At 33.6% G+C, this 12,270-nt stretch overlaps 1 protein-coding gene across 2 annotated transcripts in view; it reads right to left on the bottom strand.

Moving 5' to 3' along the window:
- Positions 1-12,270, bottom strand: part of LOC136828417 (nephrin-like) — a 1,390,497-nt gene that overhangs the window by 20,559 nt on the left and 1,357,668 nt on the right. For both annotated transcript variants that reach the window (XM_067086456.1, XM_067086455.1), the window contains one exon: positions 9,246-9,523. In XM_067086456.1, the coding sequence (XP_066942557.1) occupies positions 9,246-9,523 (278 nt within the window). The remainder of the gene's footprint in view (positions 1-9,245; positions 9,524-12,270) is intronic.

The following is a 12,270-nucleotide window of genomic DNA, read 5'->3' as shown; positions in this document are numbered from 1 at the left end:
TTCATATATGTTACCGAAGGGGAATTTTTGTTGATAATAAGTTCGTCGTCCCGTGGGCTGAACTCAACGAAAGACAAGAACTCAGGACTACGCCTTGAACACGGCCAAAGGCGTCACTGTAGTCCTGAGTTCTTATCTTCGTTGGTTCGAGCCCACGGGACGACGAACTTATTATCAACTAAAAATTCCCCTTTGGTAACATATATGAAAATATATTATTTCCGAGGGAGAGCGAACTGAGATTAAAGGACGTTTGTAGCTTAATGCTTGTATATATATATATATATATATATATATATATATATATATATATATATATATATATATATATATATATATATATATATATATTTGAGACCGATTAATATTTTATGCCTTAGAAAACAAGACTATACAACAGAGAGGTATTTTTCGACAGTGACATGAAAGTTTCTATACTGAGCCCAATCGGGTCTCAGAAAAAAAAAGATTGTTGAGAGAAAGGATAATGTCTATGCTTTGTGGAACTTACAACAAAGTTTAGCAGTCTTCTGTAAGTCGACAATATAGGTGAGAAACTGTAGGTTTTAACTGTATTTACAAAAGTCCAGAGCTAATTTCATCCTATGCTTTCCGGATAGCGTGTTTCTTTTCTCCGTCTGCATGACACGCTCACTGTAAAGCCAAAGAATGATTTGGCAATGTGCAAAAACTTGGGGAAATATTCTGACAAATAATAATAATAATAATAATAATAATAATAATAATAATAATAATAATAATAATAATAATAAACAGAACTTTGAAGTGTTGGGCGGCAAAATTTTAAACAAATGCATCACATTAATAATAATAATAATAATAATAATAATAATAATAATAATAATAATAATAATAATAATAATTATTATTATTATTATTATAATAATAATAATCTTCTAACTATTCAACGTGCAAATTTTGACTCACATCTTACTTTTGAGAAACATCTAATTTAAGTGTCAGCATATGCCACACGAAAGTTAGTTATTGTACACGAGGTCACAAATATTTATAACAGTGATAAAATCAATGCAACCTGTTTTAGGAAATTTTTCCTTCTTTTACTAGAATACTGTTCTCCGGAATGGATGTCTCCTTCTGCCAAAGGTTTATCACTTTTAGACAGAGTGGTTCGTGGTGGTAGGTTTCTGTTTCCTAATATTAGCAGCTATGACTTGGACCATCGACGGATGTTCTCCTGTTTGTCAATTTTTCATAAGTTGTATTTGACAGAGATCTTTCACATTCACAATTGATCCCTGATCCCCTTTTCCTGCCGAGAGCAACAGGATTTGCTGAAAAGCAGCACCAATATGCAGTAAATATGCTTCGCTGTCGAACTTCTCAGTTCCAGAGGCCCTTTGTTCCTCACACCGTTGAACTGTGGAACAGTCTCCCTTAAGATGTCTTGCAATTGGAACTTCACAAGTTCAAGCGAAGAGCAATGCATTACTACCCTAATAAAAATCTCCTTGCATTTTAATAATTTACGTACATTTTTGTCTGTTTATTAATTTGTTAATTTATTTTTGCTTTTTTTAATAAGTGAGATCTCTTCTTTCTGCATTTCCCTTTACTTCTTTCTAGTGAACACCATATACTTTGGAGGCTTGAATTTGAAATCAATAGGCCCTGTGGGCTTGTTCTATAAGAATAGGGTTCATAATAATAATAATAATAATAATAATAATAATAATAATAATAATAATAATAATAATAATAATAATAATATAATAATAATTCAAAATACACGTTAGAGAGCAAATGTGACCGCGAGCTTTTATTATGATCTTCTGATGTCAACGCCCTTCGGGGAGCTACACTTCTATTACAACTCAAATCGTGAAAAAATGCTCCCATAAAATACTGTCCATGAATAAGAATTACTTCTAATAATGGTAGTGAAAGAAGACGCGGCTTGGTAATAATAAAAGAAGAAAAATCATGCTATTAACAAGACAGTAACAACAAATCATGAAAAAATATAAAAAATAGCCATAATCATAATAATAGAGCCTAATTTCGTAAGTGGAGCAACGCGTCTCATCCTACTTATTATTAACATAAATTAACTTTCAAAATTACTAATATTATCAGGCTAATCTATTTGCATTTCGCATATTAATTTTTAGACGAGGTATTAACGTTGAATACATCCACGGAGAGTAATTTCTCCATCAGACACTTGGTAATTATTAAGCGTGTTGTGTGCGTACCATGCAAATCTGAGAGAGAGAAAAAAAGTAGGAAATCTCATGCTGTCTTTACTTGAGCACTGGTAAAGTCAGTAAATATGTACAGTATATTTTACTGGCGCTAGATAAAAAGTTAGTGAAATGTAGAGTTTAACACAGCAAATGTTTCCACAACTTCCATTTTTCTGCTTTTAATGTACCAATCGAAAATGATCACTACTGATCGCATGCAAGTGTCATCAACGTTCAGTTTTAATACTCTCTACGCGTCATTCGCAAAGCATACGCAGCAACTCTCCAACACGAAAAAAAACGTTCCTCAACGAATTCATTCCGACATCTTTCGAAAATGAATTTCCTCGAATGCGTGGCAAGTTTTGGGTTTCCGAAAGTTAAGAGCTTGACTGTTAACAGGATCACACATGGCTGAACACGGAAGATGACGTGAGTGCCTCGTGACAAGTTTAAGTCTCGAATCCCCAATGAAACCGAGCGAAATATATTTTACTTCTTTCTTATGTGTGCACAATTATTGGTGAGAGAACGAGGAGATGAATGAGTGAATGCTTGTATGTATAGACATCAGTGTGCATAATCTAAAATTATGTACATACGGATGTTCTCTTTGTCTATCTGTAAAGACACTATAACATCCTTCACTGCTGGTTTTCAATGATAGATTAATTAATTTAAGAGCAGATCATACCTAGCACTAACTTACCTTTGCCAATGACATCCACTGTACAAAAAAATAAGTATACCGTAGTTTAACCAGACCCTGAGCTGATTAACAGCTCTCCTAGGGCTGGCCCGAAGGATTAGACTTATTTTACGTGGCTAAGAACCAATTGGTTACCTAGCAACGGGACCTACAGCTTATTGTGGAATCCAAACCACATTATACCGAGAAATGAATTTCTATCACCAGAAATAAATTCCTCTAATTTTTCGTTGGCCGGCCGGAGGATCGAACGCGGGTCTAGAAGAGTGTAGGTCGAGTCCGATATCGACCCATCCAATGAGGAACTATCCACTGTACAACTAATAATAATTGCAATAAAAGGTGTTCTATATTTCACAAGTAACAATAAAATACTTTCTTCAGTCTTCTACGATCTGAAAATCTTTCCTTCCTATTGGACATTTATATCGATATCGGATGAGTTACTTACACGTTGATTACATAAATGTGCATTTCATCATGTGTATTGACTACTAATCAGTAAACTGCTTTCTTTAAAAATATCAAACATGGTGTTACTCCTCCCTCTCAGGTATACTGTGTGAAAATATTTCTGCACCGTATGAATTTACAGACTGAAATCTCACGTTTTAAACTTTTCGATCAACTTCTCGAAGAGATTAGTCAATCCAGAAACGGTAGTTATTATCAGTAATGATAATATTATTAATAAAACTTGCAAAAATCAAGAAGCGGTAAGCTTACAAAGCTACTTTAACTTAAATTTCAATTTTAAAGGCATCACTTGACTATATAAATATTACCGAGAGAATAAATAGCTTAATGTGGTCATCAAATAGCGTCAGAAATTGCAAGAATAAGTCATTACCATGAAACTTAATTAACCCTTTTGTGACGCAAACGTTTGATCCCTTTCAAATTATGACAATTTCCGAGGCTCCGCAGCCATGATAATAATATTCCTTTCTAATGTTAATATCCCTTTTATTAATCCCCCATTTCGTTGATCGGCTCCAGTATGTTACCAAGACTGCCCTCCACGACATTTCGTCCTCTGCAGCTTACCTTGGGCCATTTTTCAAAAAATGTTCTCCTCTGTTTCGTTTTTCATTCCTCGCATCATCATACATCTCATTTAAGAGTCTACACCCTCCTGTCTTCCATTTACTAAATGAATATTCATCTGGTTTGCGCACATGCTGTTATTTATGCACTACTTACATGAAGTCACATCGCGTTTATCGTATATTTTCTCCTTCAGCATGAAACTATATTCATATCTTTATTGGAGCCATGACTTCTTCCCATTGCGAAAAGACAGCAAAAATTAACTCCATAAATTGCTTGAAACTGCCCATTCTGAGGCTCTTTTATCATGCAATTATGAACCAGAATGTTCGTCTAAGTTTTTTTAATGATGCTGGCCACTTTCGAAATCATCACATTAAGTAACAATTAAGCGAGTTTCTGTAATGCCATATCCTGAAACGTCTGTATGTATTTATGTATATATATACGTATATATATATATATATATATATATATATATATATATATATATATATATAACATGAATATGGTAAAAAAACACTTGCAAATATATATATATATATGTATATGTGTATATGTATACACACACACACACACACACATATATATATATAAAAACACTTAGCAAACATATTTATAATGTATATGAATATATGTATATAGACATATATATATATAAATATATATATACACACACACACACATATTTATGTATATATATATGTATACAGACATACATATATATATACATCACATATATATATATATATATATATACACACACACACACACACATATATATATATATATATATATATATATATATATATATATATATATATATATATATATATCATATATATGAAAACAAACTAGCAAGGGCATTCCGTGTTGTTCACGTCTTTTCATCAAGGTTTAGGCTCTCTCTCTCTCTCTCTCTCTCTCTCTCTCTCTCTCTCTCTCTCTCTCTCTCTCTCTCTCCCAAATGTGTCTGGAAAAAATTAGTAAAAGAAATGAATATTCGAATGGTGTGAAGTTCCACGAAGTCTTTGAGAATTCCAGGTGGCAAGTAATCAATTATTGGTGCAATAAATTTTTAATTAATTCGATAGCGCCGGACAGAGCTAAGATAAATTTCACAAAATCGAGAAAAGAGGCAATATAAAATGATTTTCCTATTATTAATAGTCTACGTACGCTATAGTGGAGTAAACGCAAAGATCATCAATTAAACGAGAAAGCTTCGACAGAACAAAATGTCAACGAGTTTAAAGAAGGGAAAAAGTATCAATATAATAAAAGATTAAAATCAAAATATCTTCGAGAGAACATTCGTACCTTGATATAGTATAACCTGAGTTTGCAATGGCTCATAAAACCACTTTATGTACCGCGTTCGGAACAGACCTGATTATGCACATATCCTGTTCTAGTTTATGATCTCCTCTGCGTTATTAACCTGCTAAATCAACACATGAATACTGACAACAGTTGCTTATTTGAGATACAGTTTGCTACGAGCAATCTCGAGAATTATCAACATTATATTACTAAATTATAACGTGCTGAGAATTAAGTGTAAGAAATATTAAATTTTTTCTTTGGGAAAATTGATTGCGTGCACATATTAAACGCCATTTTTGAACAGACTGGTGATTAGTTATTAAAGATTGTGTACGGATACTTATATATATATATATATATATATATATATATATATATATATATATATATATATATATATATATATATATATATATACATATATATTTTTTTTCCTCTTGCCATTTCTTCCAGACCCGGCTTAAATTTTTACTTTATATATATTTTTCAATTAGCATACGACAAAATGGCAAGTTAAGTCAGAGGGAAACATCCCGCTTAAAACATTTTACTTACATCTGGGATGAAGTTTCTTCCCTCGCCCCCCATCTCTCTCTCTCTCTCTCTCTCTCTCTCTCTCTCTCTCTCTCTCTCCGGCACTTGACGAACGAAGGCAAAGAAGACCTTTTCTCGGTCTGAAAGCACATGTTCTCTGAAGTATGTAATTGCTTTGCTCATCGCCATGCAAAATTCCTTTGCGCTTTTAAGCATAAAGTGGAGATCGTGCTCTTTTTTATTTCTCTCTCTCTCTCTCTCTCCAACGTCTGGAGTAGGTAGGGAAGGGGTGGGGAGGGGGTGAGGGGAAGCAAAGAGAGAAAAGAGGGGTGGGGGAGAGGGAGAGGGGGTGGCCATTTTTTTTTTTTTTTTTTATTTAGGTTCCTTCTTAGGCTCTCATTCTCGCACTTTCTTGAAGTCGGAGCAGCAGACGTCTTCTGATGCAGCATCTCTTTCTTGCAGGAAGGAAAAGAATTCCTTATTTTCCAGCCGACTTTTATATTACTCCCCGTGCAACACATGATTTTCATTTACTTCACGGCTTCTTTCGCTCTTCATTGGTTCTTTCGCATTCTTAATTTGATAAAACTGAGGCCATACACACCTACATACAAACATATGCAAACATACACACACACATGTATATATACATACATACATATAAATAAATACATATATATATATATATATATATATATATATATATATATATATATATATATATATATATAATCACAAACACTATACGTTCCTCCTATCAAAACGCAGTCTTTTTAAGGCTTTCAGGTCTCCAAGGGACTCATTATTTTATTCCTAAGCCACAAGGATCCTTACCTTTTTCACGTATTCAGTTTTTATTCATAATGAAAACACAACCTTACGTATTTTCTAAGCAGGACGTCACCATTTGAAGAAAACCATACCTTCAACCTTTCAGCAGCTATTGATATCCATGTACCACTCAGTAGCTAACGCTAAATGTACCCACGTTTCACGCAACTGAAATTATCTTTTATTTTGCAAGACATCTTGATCATCAAGCATAACTTTAGTAGCAATCCTCCAAATATAATTCAAAGACATTTCTTCAGTTGCTGCATATATCTGGCTAAGATTTACTGTCCAGCTGCACAGTAATAAACTATGGGAAGTTCGCTTTCGTACCGTTTAAAATTGACTGAGGATGACACTCTAAAGAACAGAGGTAGGGATGGAATGAACATTCGGTCCCTGAAACCAAGATCCTCCAAATGATGTTTTTTATATATATATATATAACTTAGGCGGAGTAACTTACGTAATATTTTATGTAACAAACTCCCTCTAATTCTATTTGCTGAGCATCAGAAGTTCTAGGAACAGATGATATCTTAGTACTAAGAAAATTGTGGAAAAGTTCCACATCACTGAAACGAAAATGAACGGAAAATCTAAAATGAACAACAGCCATCGTATTGCGCAAAGTCCATATACAAGAGGTCGGCCAACGCACAGATTAATCTTAAAAGGGTCGTAGTCACTGTCGTCCGACATGCCGATGGTCCTTTTCGAGGCGACTAGCCTCTACTCATCAACTTTAGATTATTCGGTTGTCTCTGTGATGGTTTCTCAAAAGACTTCACGTACTGAACGTGAACTGGCTCTGGAATTTTGTATGAAAAAACTTTTATTTAGACATGGATTTCGATCTTGAAAAAGAAAGTGACAAAACTGGAGAAAATAAAGGATAATTAAATTACGTGGGTAAAGGGAAACACAAATAGGACCGTCAAAAACTTTTATGAGAGATGCCCACATTTACGGCAAAATGCATATATGTACCTGATGCAAAAGCATTTGTGGAAAAGGTCAACAGAGGAACTTTAAACACGCCCTCAGACGCATTTTTCTCTTAATGAACTGCCAGAGCGAAGCTTTTAAATCTATTCATGGAATCAGTTTCAGAGAAGGAAACGCTGGTAAACGAAATGAAATGTGTATTGGCATACTTACCGACTCATTTTTCGGAATATTGGAATAAGATAGTCGTTATGAAGACAAAAACGAGTAAACTTTTTTATATCTCAGCTAAAAAATATTCTAAGATGTTGAACAGGCAAGTGTAATGGATGGTTTAATCAATGAACCTTGGATTATAATATCCTTATAAATCCTTACTAACAACTACGTTCAGGTAATTAAAGAAAAAGCGAGACTGAAGAGACAAGAATGTTCATTCATTGTCAAATACTTTGGCTGATAAATATATATATATATATATATATATATATATATATATATATATATATATATATATATATACATATACACACACACATACATACACATATATACATATACACACACACACACACACACACACACACATATATATATATATATATATATATATATATATATATATATATATATATATATATAATTATATATATACTTATAGGTACAGATTTTTTCTTATATCATTATGGTTGAATATCAGAGCAATTCCAGCACTAATAATTTTGTGGCATAATTTCTAGAGTTTATGCGGCTTTCTCTTTGTGTTGTTGTCTACTACCGTTCGGTAAGAAAGCCCTTTTCATTTATTATTCAATTTTCTATTATTTTCTTTTACTGGCACCTGATTTTTATTCTTATTTCTTCGTACAATATTATTTCTTTGTTATACACTTAGCTATTCACTGTTGTTTTTTCCACAGACACCGGGAGAGTTATTAAGAAACACCCGAATTATCAATGTCAATTTGTTATTTACAGATTCACAATATGTGTATCTTTCAGTGTGAAGTACACCGTCCGCAGGTGAGGGAACAATTGATTACACACCGAATACAATATAGTCAGGGCTTATTCTTAAAGGTTATCATTGCGTGCTCTGTATGCCCTTGTGTTGCCTATTCAAGTCTTCCTGTCTGTCATTCATAAATATCAATGATTTTTTCAAATTCTGTGGTTTATGCATACATATAAACTACATATACAGTATACGTATATATATCTTTATATGTACACACACACATATATATATATATATATATATACATATATATATACACATACATATATATATATATATATATATATATATATATATATGTGTATATATGTATATGTGTGTGTGTGTGTGTGTGTGTATGTTATGTGTGTGTGTGCGTATGAGAGAGAGAGAGAGAGAGAGAATGGTGTATATTGCCAATCTGTAATACATTAAAACAGTGAACGCAGGGTGAAGCGGCTTGAGTGACGTCGATACGCAGAGGCTGCCCTACTGTCCGGCGAACCTACTATTATATCAACCTTGGTATTACGCTCAGTATCCAGAGGTACAATCTACAAAACTAAATAATAATAATAATAATAATAATAATAATAATAATAATAATAATAATAAAACCAACCTTGAGTCGAACGGCATCGATTTCTTCAGGGTCACTGGAACCTTTGTCGTTGACAGCTGTGATCGTAATGAGGTAGTCTTGTCCGGGCGTCAAGCCCTCAACGTGGAACCTAGGGGTCTCCTCCTCCAGAGTCACTAGCAGGGTGTGCGTAGGGGCCGCATAGACTCTTGCGACGAACCTCTGGGGTAGGCCTCCGTCGTTTCCAGCAGTACACTCCACTTCCAGGGTTCCCACGGTGAGGTTCACCAGGACGCAGTTGCCGACGCGCTCGGGTGGTCCTGGAAAGAGAAGGGAGGAAGGAAATAAATGGAGGTACCATTCGGCTGACTAAAGGCTTCTTTATGTTTTATCTAGTAAAATTGTCTTTAGACTTGTTAGTTAGTATGATGGCAGTGGTTAAATACGCGGCTTACATTAGCCTGGAAAAAGGATAAGCTTCAAGTTAGGTTATAAGGACAGGTAGGCTTTTGGGCTATATGCTTGAGAATAAATCTTTTAACACGCGCACGTTCTCTCTCTCTCCCTACACACATACACACATACATACACACACGTATAAATAAAAATAAATAAATATATATATATATATGTAATATATATATATATATATATAATATATATATATATATATATATATATATATATATATATATATATATATATATATATATATATATATATATATATATATATATATATATATATATACACACACACACATACACACAGTATATATATATGAGAGCAGAGAAGGCCTGAGCACGAAATCTCAAACACAGCGTGAGTAAACAAGTCGGGTACGAGTAAATACAAACAACGCTTCTATTCAGAATTTGTTATGTCACTTTTTCACGAAATTTCACTTTGTGTGTCGCCAAAGTCTTTCAGACAGAAGACATAAAAGTAATCAGACGCCTGGAAATGTTTCTCTTCATTGAGTCAACAAGCCGCTTTGCTATGAAGCACAAATAATAACACTTACCTTTCGTAGCTTCCTAACAACATCAACAACAACAATAACACAAACAGCTACTTCATACTGACTTTGGATTCCGCTATGGCAATGCTGAACAGAAATATATAAAAAAAAATATTCAAACTTTTTATGGGACAATCTCATTCTTTTGATGTTATAAATATTTATAGAACTAACAACAAATACCAAGTTAACTAACTGGCGAATAAGCATCCGTCAAATATCTACTGTGAAGACATCTACATAAAAAAAATATAATTGCGACTTGAATTTCTGAATAAATAAATAGTAATGACAGATTATCACTGACCGGTACACAGATACCGCTTGCCATCACCATCTTTGTTCATTACGCAAAAATGCTTAAATAAAAACAAAATGACACCAGAAAAATTTACCAAAAACCGAATTTTTTCTTTCCCGGAAACTCGTACAAAAATGTGAGTATCTGTAAAAAGTGAGGAATTTTAATTTTCATTCAGGAAGGAGTCAATACTTTCAGCATTTTTTGGCGACAGGTTCTTACGGGCCAAAAAATAAAAAAGTACTATCAATCACTACCCTTTCTATTTTCTACAGCACGTGAGATGTTTTGACAGAAAATTATGTGAATAATGCAAGGACACTAATGAAACACCATTCATGTTACAATACACAAGATGATGGAAATTAAACTCAAGGAAGGTTACAATACGTGAAAAGTTACCAAAAAAAAAAGAAACAAACTTAAAAATATAAGGCCCAAGAATGAAACAGAAGTGTTCCAGTATGTCAGTAGATGAACGGAGAGAGCTGTCATACGACATTTAATAAAGGGAATAGATATGACGCTCGACCGGCGACATGAAATTAATGTCAACAATATAAGTTCTCCTTATAAAATCTTGTACTAATGCCAATGAAACAACCTGGTAAAAACGACACATGTAACAAAAAAATCACAACTTTATACACAATTCATCCCTTTCACAATAAATTAAATACCTGAAAACTTTAGAGTTTGCCACAAAAATAAAGACACCGCACACACACATACATATATATACACATATATATATACATATATATACATATATATACAGTACACACACACACACACACACACATATATATATATATATATATATATATATATATATATATATATATATATATATATATAATACGAGAAGCCACTCGCAATATCAGATATTTTCCAACAAATATCACTCATGATCAGATATTCGCCGTGAAATATCAACGCGTTATCAGATATCATTAATGATATTTCACTAGCGTTATCACATACCCTAAAAAGGATTATGAAAAACATTATCAGATTTTCCCAAAGGAAAAGTTACTAGCATTAGGGGATATCTAAAAGGAAATGACACCAGCGTTTCCAGGTATCTTGAGGGAAATACCAGTCAAATTATCTGGTATATGTTAAAAAACGTCATTCTTGTTAATCCAGATCATAAGGAAATATTATTAAGTTACCAGATATTTCCGAAGGAATACCATTCGCGTTATCAGATATTTGTAAAAAATGTCGCTAAGAAGTGGGGGGTGGAGGCAGAGGAGGATGGGGGAGGGGTTAGTAGAGGAGGGGATTGACAGCAGCCTGACAAAGCCGGGGGTAAAATAAAAGGGATTAATCCCAGGGGTCTACGCAGGAGGGAAGACAAGACAGGATCACAATAGAATACCTTTTCTCTTGAGATGGTTAGTCGATGAGCTGCGTTACATATACACGCCACGTGCTAAATATACAAATATACGAATATAATAAATACGCATGAGAAGATTTAGTACACACAATATTAACTAACTTACAAGAGGTGACGAAATCGTATTTCATGTGCTGACTACAACCGAGCCTTCAGATATACAGGCACTCATCTGCTGCTAAGTACATCAGAGGTGCTAAATATACATGGGGTATGAGAGAAAATATACATAAGGGGAAAAAAAGTGTACCACATGTGATATGACACAGGTGAGGGACCGTACATACTTAAGAGGTTAAAAATAGATGAAACAATGAGAATATACATATCCACCACCAAA

This window comes from Macrobrachium rosenbergii, chromosome 42 (genome assembly GCF_040412425.1).
Source record: "Macrobrachium rosenbergii isolate ZJJX-2024 chromosome 42, ASM4041242v1, whole genome shotgun sequence".
In the NCBI taxonomy this organism is placed as follows: domain Eukaryota; kingdom Metazoa; phylum Arthropoda; class Malacostraca; order Decapoda; family Palaemonidae; genus Macrobrachium; species Macrobrachium rosenbergii.
The sequence above is the reverse complement of the archived record's forward strand: the minus strand, read 5'-3'. Positions and strand labels throughout refer to the sequence as shown.